Raw genomic sequence first — 18,038 nt, forward strand, 5'->3', positions numbered from 1 at the left:
CGGCGACCCTCGACAAGATATTCATACGAGAGTGAATGACAGATTACGTGAATACAAAACACCATTCACTAAAAAATACCAGCAATTAGCTATAGGGAACACAGTCTTAAAAGCACAATTTTATATTCTACAATCTACGGTTCACTGCGATAGAGGAAATGCCCGAACTCATACCTCACAGACAAGTTTAGATGCCTGTGACCAAAATAAACAAATATGGTGCGTTATGACTTAGAATCACTAAAACGCTACACATGATACTACTTCTACCTGACTTTGATGAAATATTATGTCTTTCTGGGTGACTTGGGCGTGAGAAGAGGTTGTATGAAAGATAGAATTTATTGTGACTCCCAAACACGCAGCGTCTACATCGACGACCACGCGCGTAGGGCCTCAACGACAGCGTCTCAAAGGGCTAGCTGTCACGACAGAAGAATTCAAGAACGTTCCTCTTACAAATGGTGCATACGGTACCACCCCTACACGGTGGTACCAAAGGTACTGCAGGGTGGTACAACCGGCGCCGATTGCACCGGGCACACCGATACCACGATTATCTGTGGGAGCGGGGCACGTCTTTAGACAGCACTTTATCAGGTATCAGCTCATTAAAGCGGCTTGAACCATACTCGGCACGAAAAAGCGCGGGTAAATAACCCAGAAACACACTGTCTTTAAAACATGAGCCACAGTTTCGCCCGAAAGGCGAAGCATCAATTGCGATTGCAATTTAGTAGCGAGCTATACGGATGTACAGATTGCGCCTCACGAGGTAATCTCAGCATTAGTTGAAGGGCAACGCGATGATCTCGTTGCAGTTGGGCCATCAAACTAGGTGGTATTTTCAGGACGGCTAGCGCATACATGATGCCTGAGAGCACAGATGACTGGTAGACCTGTAGATCCGTTGTTTGGTCGCAGCCAGCACCTCTAGCAGTCAAGGCAGCCACATCCACATACAAGGATGGATGGCGATTTGTAATGGTTGTAATGTCATTTAATTCACTGTTGTCGCGTCATCGGGTTTATGACATTCACGTCAAGACCTGCTTGTCACGGTATCCACATCATGACATGATTGTCATTTAGGTCAAGCCCAATTTGGAAAAGTTATTTATCAAATATCCATGACAAGAATGTGATGGCAGAACTTAATATGCATCGCATGAATGACATGATATGCCAGTCATGACGTGATTGTCACAAATGAAATGAGGTGTTGGTGTCGTGGTCGGTTCCTTAAAAAGATATGTATCAGGATATGCACGACAAGACATGGACATGACATCATGTCTTATCATTAATGTCATGTCATGATGAACATTACCTGGCATGCAATTTATGGCATTCATGTCATGACACGCATGTCAGTCATTTAATGCAATTTAAGTCATGTGATTCCGGACAGGTCATGCACGCACTTCATGTCATTTATATCTAGATATCATCATCAGCCTATATTTATGTCCACTGCAGGACGAAGACCTCTTCCTGCGATCTCCAATTACCCCTGTATTTTGCTAGCTGATTCCAACTTGCACCTACAAATTTCCCAACTTCATCATGCCACCTTGTTTGCTGCCGTCCTCGATTGCTCTTCCCGTCTCTTGGTATCTATTCTGTAACGCTAATGGTCCACTGGGTATAGGTCCTATGCATTACATGGCCTGCCCACCTCTATTTCTTTCTCTTAGTGTGAACTAGAATATCGGCTTTCCCTGTTTGCTCTCTGATCCACACCGTTCCCTTCCTGTCTCTTAACGTTAGGTCTAACATTTTTCGTTCCATCGCGCTTTATGCGGCCTTTCTTCTCGAGCTTCTTTGTTAACCTCCAAGTTTCTACACCATGTGTTAGCACAGGTAGAGTGCAATGATTGTACACTTTTCTTTTCAAAGACAGTGGTAAGCTCCCAGTCAGGCTTTGGCAATGCCTGCCGTATGCACATCAATCCAATTTTGTTCTTTTGTAAGTTTCCTCCGAATGATCAGGATCTCCTGTGAATAATTGACCTAGATAAATGTACTCCTTTACCGACTCTACAGGCTGACTGGCGATCCTGAATTCTTGCTCCCTTGCCAGGATATTGAATATTGCGATTGTCTTGTGGATTTTAAACCTCAACTCGATTCTTACACTTTCTCGGTTAAGGTCCTCAATCATGTGTTATAATTCGTCGCCATTGTTGCTGAATAGGGCACTGTCATCTGCAAACCGGAGGTTTCTGCGATATTCGCTGTTCATCATCACTCCTAAAGCCTCACTTCTAAGCCATATTTGTCTAGATAAATGTGGAATTATAGAAACTACCACGACTGCCCGACGACGTAGGAGACTAGATATACAGATATATACAATGAATAGAGATAGATATATGGATAGATAGATAAATAGATAGATAGATAGATAGATAGATACATAGATAGATAGATAGATAGATAGATAGATAGATAGACTCAAGGTGCGAAGCTCTCAAAGGATGTTTCGCATTAAAAAGAATAGATATAGTTGTTGTCTGTGTAAAACAGTTTCAAATTATTTCATTTTCCTGCCTAAGGTAAGTTCAAACCAGAACAAAATGCATGCGTATAGCCCTAAGCAAACTGGCTAAAAAGCTTTGGTCCGTAAACCTAACCCAACCGAAATGCCTTTCTGTTCCGCCCTCTGGTAACGTCTAAAATACGTTGCAGTTTCGCTAATGCAAGCAACGCCCGGCACATATTTATAATCTGTTAAAATTATCCCCTTCCATACCTCCTTGACCGACAGTAAAGCGTATATGGGACGGGCGGCTGTGGAATAATCTTGTACTCCTGAAAACAAAAAACAAGAGTAAGTTTCGTTAGACATGTACACATTCCCTAATTGTTTGCTAATTGTATTTGAAAATAATTGAATCCAATGTGCAATATAATATATGAAGGTTGTTTCAGGAAGATGTGAAATTGGTATACGCAAACCGTAATATTTCAAGCACTTCTACAGACTTTATCGAAGCTTCCTGACTTCAAGGAATGCAGAAACTCTTGCTAAATATCTGTTGTTGCACTTGTAACCCATGCCCATAGTTGGTGGGACACAAAGGATATTAGCCGCAATAAACTATACGTTGTGGTGACTCTCAGAATATCGTGGCGGGAAGTACTCACGGGGCAATTGTCCGAGGCCAATACGGTATTTGGACTATCCTAACGTGCACGTTTGTTAAATAACAGGTGTGTTAAAATTTGCATGCGTAACTGATTCCACAATCACAACAATTCCATACCACAACAATCGTATATATAATTGATTCCACTCAAAATCGAAAACGAAACCTATACTTAAAAAATTCATGCAAGGTAGCTAGAACGCGACGGCTCGGAGACATCGCAAGGTAGGTCCATGATGCGCAGAATGCCCTCCCGCTGACAATGGCTGCACGAGCCTTCAACAGGTGTAGCATTTCTAATGCATTAAATGGAACTGAAGATACCTTTCTCTGGTCGGTTGGCAGCGAAAAGTAAGCTGTTGTCGGACTCAGATAGCGACTAAGCCACTAAGATTCAGCTGTGTGCGTGTGTGTGTGCCTTTGCATGGTAAATAAAATTGTTTCAACACTGTACGCGTCGACACGTGTTTATTTAATTGATGCGTGCGGTAGAATCGGCACCTAAGTATTTTTTTTATATTTGGGCGGTATTATAACTGCGCTTTAGAATGGGAGGGCGTGGTAGAATCGTGCAAATACGGTAATAACTGCTCAAGCGAAATGCTTTAACATGTGTTGTTAGCATGTACAACTTTCTAAACTTGTCTCTGTGGGTTTCTGGGCAAGTTACAACTACCTAATCTTGCCTGAACTGTGCCTAATGATATCTTGTTTCCACACGTTTGTACTTCGACTCTATAAAAGGCTCACGAATCAGTGCTGGAAATTATGTCAAGCATTGCATAGACTATCATCTGTAATCTCTGGCCGTCTGCTTGTGAATGTGTGATGTGTGGTGCCCTCATATATTTTAATGCGATTAGCAATATTGGCTTACATCAGCCGTTTTAGGCCTACATCTCTCTCGATCTATCTATATAGCTTCATACACAAACCCCGTGGCTTAAGTTAGCTAGCTTGGGCCATTAGGTCTGTGCTCATGATCGCACCGTCGTGGTCATTCCATCATCGCCATTCCTGCTTCGTGATCTGACACTAGTGTTGACGCCGTCGTCACCCCTTGTACACCGACCCAGTGCCCGAAGTTCTCAATAGCTTGGGCCACTAGGTCGGGATCCTGATACCGTTGTGGTCGTTATATCACCGTCACTGCAGCTTCGTCATCCGGCTCTTGTCATGTCATGCATGTCGTTGTCATGCATACTTGTCATACGTCCCCATGATGACATCGCGGTTGTTGCATTGTCATTATAACTTCGTTATCCGAGCCTCGTCATGCCGTTGCAGTCACATAATGGTCGTCATACCACTGTCGTCATGCCGTCGTCATCATACCGCCTTCGTCGTTCCATCAACTGTCAATCCTATTATTGCGATAGAAATTATAACGACACTCCAGGCACATTTCTGCCGTCGCCATTCAGCGTGAGGTTCCGTATAATAACTGCCTATTCTATTCTAATAACTAACATAATAACTGCCTATTCGGTTCTTTCGCAGGCGCAGAAACACAGCAGGTGGCTTCTTAGTAACCACCTTAGTAACCACCAAATGATCGATGTGGTCAACGGCCATTAGCGCTCCCTCGGCGCAGCCAAACCGAGCAGCTGGCTAAGTCATGAACTAGGGTAGCTGTCAAAACCGCATATCTTTCACGCTTCGCGACATCTCGAACGTTGCTAATCACCACCCAATCGTTCTCGAACCAAAGTCCGTCGCACGCTCAAATAAATCCTAAAGGTTTGTCGAGAAAGTGCCACTGAAATTTCGCATACGCACCATTGTGTTCGTCCAATTTACTGGCGTGGTACCTGCGTCGCTTTGCCGCATTCACCGCTCCGCGGCACCTGTCTTCCTGTCAAGCCCGCCTCTCGAGGCACGATCTCCTCTGCAACTCGCGCCCGATTCCTATCATTCCTCTTGCTACGACAGGTGTCAGCACATTCCTTACTGGCTGGCTTTGCCTCCTCTTAGAGGGCGTGGGAGTTTTGAGGTATGGTCATTGAAAAATATTTGGGAAGCTAGACATATACAGCTCCACTGCAAAAGTCCCAGGCCTGCACAGCACTCGCAGCACAGTCACAGCCTAAGCTCTTTACATAATTTAAAGAGATTTTTTGGCACCTGTGCTGCTCACGCAGGAGAATCCCACACACAAGCTTCTTCGTTGCGCCTTTTTGTGAACTTTGAACTGGATTCGTGACTCCATTCATGCTCGTGAAGGTAGATGACATTTTCGAATGACGTTTTTGGACTTTGATCATAGCATGAGGATGCTGAACTTGCCTTTATCGTTGTGCATCCTTCTTCTATGTCATCATCACCACTCATCCATCCTTTAGGTCCCAGTTCCCCCCGCCCCTTGAGCAGAGTAGCTGGCTAGAGCAAGCTAGCTCAGGCTGACCTCTTTGCCTTCCTTCCAATAAATTAGCTCTCTCTCTCCATAGGAGCTCCATTTTTGGCAGCACGAATTAGAGGGATCGTACCCTGCGGTGCCGTATCGTGTAGTGAAGAGTAAACACAGGTATTGAGACTACACAGCGCACATGTGAAATCCCTTGACGCGTGGGGCGATGCAATGCTTTTGATTATGATGATGATGATGATGATGCTCACTTATTTGCATCCCCTTTGAAACGAGGCAGTGCCAAAATATCAGATAGCCTGCTTGAGTTAACCAAGTCTAGCTGCATGCAACTGCTACATGTCGATACACTCGCTGGAATTTTTACGCGGCTTGCAAGTCAAGTTGTCACAAGTGGCACGATATCATGCTAATGATGATGAGGATGATTTATTGTCATTCCTGTTCTTACGGGGTGGTGACAAGCAGTCACCTAACCTGCTTGATGTATTCAGTTATGCAATACATGATTTTAATCTCCTTAATCTTCTTTTTCTTCCTCACACCTTCTCTATCTCCCTTGTACCAGTACCTATGCAACTGCTGTATGGCGTGCCATATGGCGTAATATTATGTAACTGCAATACGAAGTTCGCACGTATCGACGCTACGCTGCGCGCATCTCACATCGCGTGAAAAAGGGACATCGTGTTAAGGATGATGACGGTGAGTTATATTCACCCCGTTTGAAACGGTGCGGTGAGATATAGTCTCCTAGCCAGCCTGATTTAATAAGGCATACTGTGCAGGTTTTCGTTCTCGTATTTTTGTATGCATCTCCTTACCTTCCTTTTCTTTCTCAAGACTTCTCTATCTCCCTAGTTCAGCCGCTGCCTGAACAACTGTTACATGGCGCGCCACCTGGTACAATAATATGCGACTACAAAGCAAAGTGTGAACGTATCGACGCTACGCGGCACCCATATCACATCACGTGCCTCCTGGCACGTTAGAACGCCTGTATCATCATCATCATCATCATCATCATTTAGGGCATTTTTCCGCTACAAGCTAGCAAGCGCAGGTGTGCATCAGTGGTAGAGTAGCACACTCCCGCGCAGGGGACCCGGGTTCGATGGCAGTGGAAACTGGGAATTTCTAACAGCGGAGCTGTTTAGGCTCTTGGTTGCGCCGCGTAGTGCAAACAAAAACTTCTCCTGGCGATGAAGTCTCCACGCGTTGCCTAGCAACCACCTCGTGGAGAGGCGTGTGCTTTGCCTCCTCTCCGTTCCATGCACATGTTGCCTTGACATGGGCAGTCTTCTGTGCTTGAAGCGCGGAAGCACTGTGCCGCGCAGGGTGCGCTGATGTTGTCATACGCGGCTTGATCTCAGCATTTCTTTTTGCCTGCTGTTTTCGCACGTTCCTTGCTATCTCCGTTCACTGACTGCCATCGAGGAAACTCGGGTAAAGCTCGTGCGAACGAGAAAGTCGGCGCATCCTGCATAGCACCCCAGGTAGCGCAAAGCATGCGCAACGTGAGGCCATCTCCTCCGGTGCCCTCTCTCTCGTTTCATCGTGGTTCTTCGCCTCGCAGTCCGCTCGCCCTCACCACCGGCGGGCAACAACCACACATGCGTAGGCCGGCTTGCCCTTTTTACCTTTCTCTGTTGCGGCCAAAACCATCGCTCCTAGATGGTGACGCCGTCTCGCCGCCCAGTGTGAGCTATTCGGCGAGAACGCACGAGAAGCAGCAGCAGCAGCTGGCGGCAGCCACGGTCAGCAAAGGAGGCACAGGGGGGTTCGCAAAGAAAGTTTCGTTTAATGCAAGTAAACAAGTAGCTGTCTCTGTAATATTCTAAAATTTTATCATGCATTGAGCATCGCGATGTAGAGGAACCCTGTAAGTTAGATGTTTCCATCATAGAGGGAGCAGCAAAAGTGAATAAGACGAGAACATCCTCGTCAGCTGTAGACGCTTGACGGTCTTCTTCAAGAGCAGGAAGCTGATGTATCATGCTCGTTGAGGGAAGACTTTCCATAAGTAGTGTATACACAAAGAAGTAGGGCACAAGTATTCAATTACGTTTAACGCTTGAATAATCCTTGGCTCAAAGTCCCCTATTCACTTAGGGCGATTGGCCGAGAATGGACGCATAATCAGTGGTACAACCGAGTGGCAAAATTGTCTATTCGGGTGCATACCCAACGGTATCATACCCAGTGATCCAAGTTCTCTACTAGGCCGGACAGCCGCCAGCAGCAAGTTGTGTATTCGGACATATATGCAGTGACCCAATTTATTTACTTGGCAAGCAATCATCCAGAATATATCCAGTGTCCCAAGTTGCCTATGTATATTCACACTATATTCCGTGTGCCAGCGACAAGGAACACCAAACCCCGTGAAAAAGGCGAACAAAGCTTCGCTTAGAATGTTAGTATGGTCAACTCACCCAGTGAAGTGGTAAAATACAGTGTTATTAGATTTATGTAGAGATTTTCCATAGTTTTCGACGCTCCGCAAAGTTCTCCGGGCGTCGACCACACTGCCGTGCTTGACCGAAAGTGGATATTTCTAGAAAAATGTTCAGTTTCCGCAAAAGTTTCAGAAATGCCACATTTCCACTATTCTACAACTGTCTTGGTGGAACCTCAATATTCATACGCGTATAAATTGTTTATGTTTGTCGGCGAACGTCTTTAACTGGCCTATCCCCTTCAGTCACGAATTGCGGTCGAGTGTTGATAAATGTATGAAATTAACATACTTTCAGATCCTTGGAGACTCCATAAGAACTAAGTGAAGGGGTAGAATGATGATTTGGGCATTTTATGGTAAGTCATCATACAGAGTAAATACATATATAAATATTGCACCATCACTTATGTTACGTTTCTTTACAAAATGAATCGAATCACGCGTTCGAATTACATGCTCCAGTTAATCATTGGTGGTAAGGATTGCGAGAAAGGAAATATAATTTTGCAATGGCTACCTAAGCCCCCCACGTGAACCATCACGTCAAACATGGTAGTACCTTCATCAAACGATTGTCTGTAGCGGTAGGTTTCACCGAGAAATAAAATGAAGATGCTTTACGGAAGCAAAATGTTCAATATCCACTAAGATTTACGTTCGTGGTATATTGCTTACCACCGCTCCACAGAGATGGCAAGAATACGTTGCGCAAACAAATGTCTAAGTGATTGAAGGGGCTATCTCTGTCAGAATGTTACCTCTCGGTGCTATAGGCACCTTCATGGGTCGGAACTTTCTCGATTTTTGCTGCTAGTATTGAAGCGAAACAATTTTGCCTGTAATTAGATTGCATGCACCACGTGGAAGTGGTGTACACTCTAGAACGTACGTGAGCTCCAGGAATTAGGTTGGTGTGTACCATGGTGAGGTAATTAAGCCGACGCGGCTGACCAGCAGATCACATTTCAATGATCGCCAACTGTGCCCGCCACTGCCGTGCTTTGAGTGTCACTTGCTTTTCTGAGCACAGATTCTCTCAATAAAAAGGAGGTCACAGTTACTGTTGACCGACAGTTACTGTCCGATTCGTCCATATCACTACAACATGACGATATGTTTTTTGTTCGGATGACCTTTCGGGTCATCACAGCCCTTTCACATGGAACAATTGTTCTCGTAATTGTTACTATTATTCTTTGTGCAAGGTAGAGCTGCAATTCAGCCAGTTTTTATCTGAAACTTAAGAATCAAACATTGATACTCCTTTGAAAAGCTATGCTGGTTTGGTAAATTCTGCTTCCTCTGCTGGTTTACGCACTTTCGACTGACACAAGTTTCTCGTACTCTCCCAGTCAATAAATAAACAAATTAAACTTTGTTATTTACCTGTTATATCATTCGCATTATTGGGGTACAATGTTCCAGTGAAAGTAATGCGCCTTCAGCCATTTATTTTTACTAGACCAGAAACATTTCTCTTCAGGCATTCTTACATTTTTATACCACTGTGCATGGTGTGTGTAAATGTATGCTGTTATAGGGCGTACATTTCTATATTTGGTGCTTGAGCACAACCAAGTGCGGACACAAATCTATTGGTTGAAAACATTTAGAACGCTTGTGTTCGGAGATACTTGTTGCTGAACTTGACAATCAGTGCGCTAAATTTACATACAGATGCGCAAGTGTCGACAATACAACTAAAAGTCTTATGATGTAGGCGGTATATAAGTTGATTAGATGAAATACGCTAGTCAAGAAATCAGGCGCAGCAAATAACTTCAACACTCCTGTTCCGAGCTAGCAAAAATATAGCAGAATTCTGCCTTTCTGAAACAATAAACGACGTGATATGCTGCATTTGTCATCATTTATTAAGGCGGAAGCCTTAGATCTATGTGTTTCAACGTCGCTGTGAGGTACAGAAAAAGTGAGCGAGCTCGCCTCGCGCTCGTGCTACTGCTCGCGCGTTCGTAGTATTCTTCCACAGCTGGCTCTTACGCCGCTAAAAATAAAGGGGAAGCGGAATGCAGCAATAATGCAACATAGACGACTTTTGTGCTGCAGTGCTTATGAGGCGGTGCATGGAATCTGGAAAGAAGTAATGGCGCCAGCGCTAACGTTTGCAAATGCAATACTGTGCTAGCGTTCCCATACTTCCAATCGCGCTAGGAAAGGGCAAAAGTGGCGCTATGGAGAAGAAGGGAAAGGGCAACGGTAGCGCTGGGGAGGAGGAGTGAAATATAAGCACCAGCGTAGTAGGGGCTTGGAGGGCAAGCACGGTGGTGGCGCTGCGGAGGAGGAGTGATATGTCAGCGGCGGCGCTCGTAGGACGTTCTGGAAACGGCGGCCGCGCGCTCGCGCGCCTTGTATACGTCGCCGCGTGGGCCCAGAGCTTCATTCCTCATCGCTGTGGTTCCAACTATGCTTTCGCCGTCACATTCTTAGAAAGTTCTAAGCATTCCCCGTAATTTTATGTTCAACCATTTATATAAGACAAGGACTCTGGAAGTATAAAAAAATTTGAGGTATTTTCAAATACGATTGTTTTTGAATACCTAATAAAAATGTTTACCACAACCACGGTATTACCTAAGGTAATTCAGGCTGAGGTTCGAATCGCACCGCGGGACGCTCTTCTTCTTCTTTTTTTTTTTATTCGCGGAGCTGTTTAGGCCGACCGTTAGTCCGAGTAGAGCAAAAAGAAAATGCGGGCCGATCCTGGCGGTAGTGCAGAAAGGCTCCAAGCGCAATGGTACATACAACTGTGAACTAGCGAAGGTGTTTAAGCCTAGCCCAAATACGTGGCGAATACCTTGCCACACCGCAGTATTATGCGATAGCTAATCAATAGCTAATCAAACAATAATCAGTAAATTCCGCAAAATGCTGGGGATGACTTGGCAGTGCTTAGCCTAGCCCAAATACGTGGCCAATACCTTGCGATAGCCAATCAATAGCTAATAAATAAACCACCAATAATCAATTAATTCTGGAAAATGCTGGGCATCACTTGGTAGTGCTAATTGCCGATCAGCTCCACTGTTTCTTTAGCTTTGCGCCGCTAGTGCGCGCTACGCAAACTTTTTAAGTTAATACGAATCTACTCGGTGAGAATCCGACCAGCGACCGACCGACCCAGGTGAAACTATGGAATGGCAGGCAAAGACAGCTTCTCGTTAAAACAAAAGGCGCAATTTTCGACTGGGACCTTGCCCTCATGTCATTTTGTGCATGTAGTACCAGGGTGCCAGTGCAGACGAAAACGAGTGAAAGCAGCGCATCGGTGTGATAACTATCTCCAACTCCACTTATATTCGACAGATCCGAAGTGTATTTGTAGCAGGATATTTCTAAGATGACATCCTTTATTAGTGAGAACATTGTATGATGAGGCGGAAGAGTGTTTCAGGACCCCTTCAGTTAGAAAAAACGATTCAATCTCTGAAGGTCCTAAGTTTGAAAGCGTTGCTGAAAAGCAGTGAACAATAGATGAAGCGCGGGAGCAATCGATTTAAGTACTGTCGTAATAAATGAAAACAATTTTTGTTACTTTTCGTTCTCCTTCGTATTTTTTCCTGCGTACACGTTATATTATTGGCAATGCAACTCTCAAACAGATATTTATATCACTTTTATCAAACTTACCCTAACACTTGAGATGATGATTTTTATGAATATTGAATGCTTCTTTAAGTAATTTTGCACCTGAAATAAGTAAATATATGTTATTATAATTCCGTTCTTTACAATGCATGACCATAAACAGTAACCTGCACTCAGTAGAGCTGAGCCAATATGTCAAATAAGTGGCCTTCGCCGACTGTTTCACGCGTTTTAACAATATGTTGTCCATTCCCCTATCAACCCTTCACCCTGCATTTAGGCCATGTTTCATGTCTATCTTTTATTTATTTTTTGTGAAGTAGTCTTTCTTGTGGAATACCAACACTGCGGAAGTTGATGTCCTGTGCAGCTGAGCATCACTAAAGGCGCCCTTCCTGCAGAAGTATGTAAATTATCGGAGGAAGAAGAAGTTCTCCGAGGCGCTGGCCCTGTTATTTGCTGCTCGCCTTTTACTTCAGTTGTACTATTTGTTTACATTGTGCCTGGACTTCATTACTCAGAAATTGAGTGAGAAGAAGTGTAGCGACCTACGAGCCCATTGGAACCAGGTACGAAGCCTTCACTACCTTCTCCGCCGGAGTGTCTCCAACCGCTACGGCGGTAGGCAGCCGAGAACGGCGGCACGAGCCCTATGACCGCCAGCGTGTTTTGAGGCACATGAGTGCAACGCAGGAGCGCGTCCAAGATTCTGCCAACGTGCATCATGCGAATGATATCATCAGGCCAGCACGGCTAGTCCTTGAACATCAAAGTGCTGATGGCCCGCCTCCGGTGACCATGGTGGAACCCAGCGAAGGTGAGAGCAAGAGACCTCGTCTTGAGGAAACTCACAATCAAGATAACGACAATACTTCAAACTATGACCTAAGCGATTATGAAGACATTGAGTGTGATGAAGCACCTTTCACATCTGTGACCTACAAAAAGAAAAGAAGTGAAGGAATCCCAGTGGTATTCCGACCGTCAGAAGAAGGACACAATTTTTGGCAAGTGAATCCAAATCGTGTTTCCTCAGAAATTGTGTCGGCGGCAAAGGAAAAAGTGCAGTCGTTCCGAGTAAACAGAGACGGCAGTTTCTCAGTGTCTGTTGCCTCAGTGGCATCGGCGAAAAACCTGCTTTTACTACAGGAAGTAGCAGGACTACAAGTTAAGCCCTACATCCCGGCTTCGTACACTCGAAATGTCGGGAAGATTCGTCATGTACCACATCAATACACTGAAGGACAACTGCTCGAGTTTTTGAAAGATTTTGGAGTAATATCAGTCCGCCGCCAAGCAAGATACTATCGTCTGGAGGATGGTACAGTTAAATCCCGCTCTTTATACAGTGTAATCCTTCACTTCAGAGATGACAAGCCTATGCCTCAGAGAATCCACTTGGGTTTCGCCAGCCATCCGGTGGAAGAGTACCTTGGTCCTGCGTTGAGGTGTTATAATTGTCAGAGGTTTGGACACCTGGCAAAAAACTGTCGCGGATCACGTCGATGTAAAATCTGCTCCGAGAACCATGAGCACACTGAATGCAAGTCTGTACGACAGCCTAAATGTGCAAATTGTGCGGGTAACCATACGGCTTCCTTCTCAGGATGTCCACAGAATAAGGCCGCATCCATGCTACGCAAACATGAACTAATTCATGGGAAGCAACCACGACACAAGGAGCCTCTTCCGAATCTTGATGCAGTAAGCCCAGCGAAAAATCGTCAGTTTACAGCAACTGAACAGAAATCAAAACAACCATCGTATGCGTCGGCATTAAAGCAATCAGCTGGGCAAGAGTCCCAGAGACAGCGGAGTCATCATTCCGCTACCGCCACTGAAGACCACACGTCACAACAATATCAGCGACCTAAGCTTGGACAACCTCAGCGATCCTCTCAGGGCACTCCTCAGCGATCCTCTCAGAACACCCCTCAGCGATCATCGCAAACGGCGGCCGGAAGATCGACATTCCAGGATAACACCGCGTCACTCAGTGTTGGACAGATGATTCTACCTATGCTGCTTGCTGCAATTAGAGCAATTGTCAAAGCTCTACCTCAGGCGAACAAGCTTCCAGAGGTAAAGGCACTGTTGTCTATGGAGCCATTAATGAATCAACTATCCACATCAGTGCTACCGGATGGCAATTATGAATAGTCGTTACGAAAATGTCGTAATATTTCAGTGGAACGCTAATAGCCTTCGATCCAAATCTGCTGATTTTCGCAAGTTAGTTGCACAATACAGCTTCCCTGTATTGTGCATACAAGAGGCTGGTGTACGGGATGATTTTCGTATCTCTAATTACATAATATATAAATCGTCTCGTCCATCGGGAAACAGTAGAACAATGCTCTGCGTTCGAAAAGATTTGCCCTCTCACCTTATTCAATCAAGCAGTTCGGATTTTCCTGAATATGTTGCCTGCAAAGTATATCTCGCTAAAAAATGTATAACAATCGTAAGCATATACCTGCAAGCATCGAGACGTATTACGACTGATGATTTGATTCATATTTTTAGCATCACAAGATCAAATATTTTCATATGTGGTGACTTTAACGCACACAACGTAACATGGGGGAGTAACCACTGTGATGCACGTGGGAATATCGTTCAATGCGCCGCGGAAATATGCAATCTGTCAGTATTGAATGATGGATCTGTGACATTTATGCGTGGATATCGCTATGCCAGTTGTATAGACGTAACACTATGCTCTAATGATCTTGTTACCGATACTGGGCGGACAACAGACGCAGAAACACGTGGAAGTGATCACTTCCCAATTCTTATATCACATCCACGGTTAAAAAGCACTGCGAAACGAAGATACGTGGATATAACAAATTGGCAGCTCTTTCGTCAACACTTATCCAGTCGAGTAGATCGTGAAACTGACGTAGAGACACTCACATCAGTTATACAAGAAACAATGAAATTGTGTACGAAACAAGTGCCCATTCCTGATGAATACACATCAGTTGATGGAGAATATGAACACTTGAGAGCTATAAGAAGAAGAGCAGAAAGAGCTTACCGCCGCAGTGGAAATATAGAAGCGTATAGAAATTCGCAGCAAGTCCACTCAGTCATGCGAAGACGACTACAAAAATTAGGGAAAAAAGATGGCGTGAATATTGCAATACGTTGTCTCCCCTGACGCCAGTTCCTCGAATATGGATGACTATTCGTGTATTAAGCGGCCCTGCTGTTCAAACACAACCATTTCGTGCTCTCTCAATAGCCAGGGATACTTCAGAATTAGAGATTGCTGAAGAATTCTGCAAGATTATAACTAGAACAAGCATTTCTATTACTTTTCCTGAGTTTCAAAATTCAGTTAAAATGGCAAAACAAAAAATTTTTGCGTGTTTTCAGTCACAGCATGTGCAATTAGACTATGAATTCTCTATGATTGAGCTAAAATGTGCACTTGCGTCTTGTAAGACAAAGACTGCTGCAGGTCCAGATTCCATTACATACAGTATGTTGCAAAACATGGGACCTAATGGTCGATTGGCACTTTTGCAGTTACTGAATGACTTGTGGAAAAAGGAGTATGTCCCTGACTCTTGGAAAACAGCACGTGTGATACCTATATTGAAGCCTGGTAAAACTCCTTTATCTCTTGAGTCTTTTCGTCCTGTGAGCCTGACGAGCTGTCTGTGCAAGGTCATGGAGAAAATGATTGACACTAGGCTGCAATGGTGGTGTGAGCAAACAGAAGTACTTCCAGATCACATGACAGGATTTCGAAGGCGGCGATGCACCATGGATGCAATTTTGGATATCGTCACCTATGTTGAACATGAACGAGCTAAGGGAAATGTCACAATAGCGGTTTTTTTAGACATTAAGCGAGCCTTCGACACAGTCAGTCATGCTCATATATTGTGTGGTCTGCTAGAACTGGGAGTCTCTGGAAGGACGCTACGGTGGATATCCAACTTCTTGAATGGCAGATCAATATTTATTCAAACAAGCGAAGGAAAAAGTTCCTCTCATAATCTTATTCAAGGAGTCCCACAAGGCAGTGTCTTAAGCCCGTTTCTCTTTAATTGTGTAATGGCGGATTTACCACGGAGACTTCCACCTGCACTACACTACTCTATATATGCGGATGATGTTTGTATTTGGGCCTCTGGTTCATGTGCTAGCCTTGTTCAATCAACTTTGCAGGAAGGCCTAAACATTGTGGACAAATTCTTAAAAGAAAGAGGAATGGAGCTGTCTTACAGTAAGACGGCTGTGCTACCATTTACCAGAGGATGCCTAAAAGACTTTCAGCTGTGCCTTAAGGGGCAACGTTTAGACATAGTAAAACAACACAAATTTCTGTGGGTTATACTAGACAGACAACTTTCTTGCAATGCTCACATTAAAGCACTCGAAGAACAAATAAACTCAACAATAAATGTTCTTCGCCGCATAGCAGGCACGACATGGGGAGGGTCGGTTTCTTCTCTACTGAAAGTGCATAATGCACTTATAAAGCAAAAAATAGCTTATTCTTCACCTGTTCTGCATGGAATCTCCCGTTCATCTGAAGAGCGACTTCAACGGTTAATAGGCTAGGAGCCTTAGAGTATGCTTAGGTGTTCCCCGAGCAACCTCAAGTTCCTTAGTAATTGCAGAGGCACGTCATCCTCCATTCCCAATTATGAGGACGGTTGAAACCTGTCGACACTACTTTCGCGTTTCAGTGCAGCACAAAAGGCACCCACTAGCAATTACACTTATTGAGAGAGACAGGGCGAACATCAATACTGTGATTCAGGTGCAAAAAAATCTACTACCACACAACGAATTTTGGATCTCAGATATTTCCTACCCTCCATGGCGACTTGTCGCCCCAAAAATTGAACTTTCGGTTGACGGAATTATTCGCAAACGAGACATGTTTATGCTAGCAGCCCAACAACTGGCGCTGTACCAGATATACTTTCGCTACCCTGGATATATTCAAGCGTATACAGACGGTTCTTGTCAAACAAATTCTTCTACAGCTGCCTTTGTCATTCCAGAATGGAACAGAATACAGACGTTTAAACTTTCTCTAACGACATCATCAACTACAGCAGAGCTTTTTGCTATATTGTCTGTGTTACGATACATAAATTCAACGCAAAAAGGGAACCAATGGGTCATCCTCTGTGACTCACAAGCAGCTTTGTCGTCACTTCGTGGTGGCATCAGCAATTCCCAAAACATGGCGTTAGTTTATGAGACACTAAAGGAACTCACAAAAGCACGTGAAAAAACTCGCACAATAATGTTCCAATGGATACCTGGGCACTGCAATATCCCTGGGAATGTTGCAGCAGACATGGCTGCTAGACAAGCGCATATTAATACCGACACACACGGTCTCCCTCTAACGCAAGGAGAATTGCGACACATACTAAGACAGATCTCAGTCCGTGGTTGCAAAGCGGCATGGTTTGATCAGAACTCGAAATCTTCAGATTTATTTCACATTGACCCTGCACTTCAATTCAAAATCCCGTCCACATTAAATACAACCAGAGCCTTCGAAACACTCATTCACCGTCTGCGGCTCGGTACCGCGTACACAAAACATTTTCTACAAAAAATATCAAGAGCTGATAGTCCGGAATGTACTTGTGGCCACGCGGATGAGGATGTGCAGCATCTTCTGTTAGAATGTCCGCGACACGATACACACAGACAACGTTTAGCACGTTATTTAGAGACATTAGACCGCAGGCCCTTCAGCCTCAGGAAGATATTAGGTCCTTGGCCAACATATTCGTTGCAAAGACGAGCGTTAATGGCCCTCCAAAGATTTCTAGAAGCGAGCAATATTCTCGGAAACTATTGAAAAGAGTGTTTATCTGTGATAAACTCACTCTATGGTCAATTCGACACCTGGGTTGATGTAGTTTCTTTTGAATCGAATCCATGCTATCTTATGTGCCGTGATTTTAGTATAATTACGTGACCGGACTTCGTGATTACTTTAGTGCAGCTATGTGACTGAACTTTGTGTGCCCTTTTTCTGAGTGGACTTTCAGTTTCAGTGTGACATTAGTATACTTATGTGACTGGATTTTGTGTTTAACTTAATGCGCCTTTGTGAACTGAACTTTGTGTTGCTGTGTTTCTGAGTTGACTTTCAGTATTAGTGTGGTATTAGTGCACTTATTGAATGGACTTTGTGTTATTGTGATTTGGAGTTGACATTTAATTTTAATGCGTTCATTCTTCTTTCATTCAGGCTCATTCTTATTTTTTCTTTCATACCTCTATGTGAAAAGGAGTAGCCGGCGCCAATTAAAGGCGCCAACATCTCCTAAATACCATATAATAAAAAAAAATGGTTCAAGAACACATGCTAAAGAATCAATACAATGCATGTTCCAATGCCATACGCCGTGCATTATAATACTACAGCATTCCGATACATTCTCTGAGTACATGCGTTTTT

General features: G+C 44.2%; 1 protein-coding gene across 2 annotated transcripts in view; it reads right to left on the reverse strand.

The window, feature by feature from the left end:
- Positions 1-18,038, reverse strand: part of LOC125940130 (uncharacterized) — a 51,372-nt gene that overhangs the window by 21,663 nt on the left and 11,671 nt on the right. For both annotated transcript variants that reach the window (XM_049655842.1, XM_049655843.1), the window contains 3 exons: positions 11,627-11,686; positions 7,953-8,074; positions 2,756-2,814 (listed from right to left, as the gene is read on the reverse strand). In XM_049655842.1, coding sequence (XP_049511799.1) covers positions 2,756-2,814; positions 7,953-8,074; positions 11,627-11,686 — 241 coding nt within the window. The remainder of the gene's footprint in view (positions 1-2,755; positions 2,815-7,952; positions 8,075-11,626; positions 11,687-18,038) is intronic.

This window comes from Dermacentor silvarum, chromosome 9 (assembly GCF_013339745.2).
Source record: "Dermacentor silvarum isolate Dsil-2018 chromosome 9, BIME_Dsil_1.4, whole genome shotgun sequence".
Classification (NCBI taxonomy): domain Eukaryota; kingdom Metazoa; phylum Arthropoda; class Arachnida; order Ixodida; family Ixodidae; genus Dermacentor; species Dermacentor silvarum.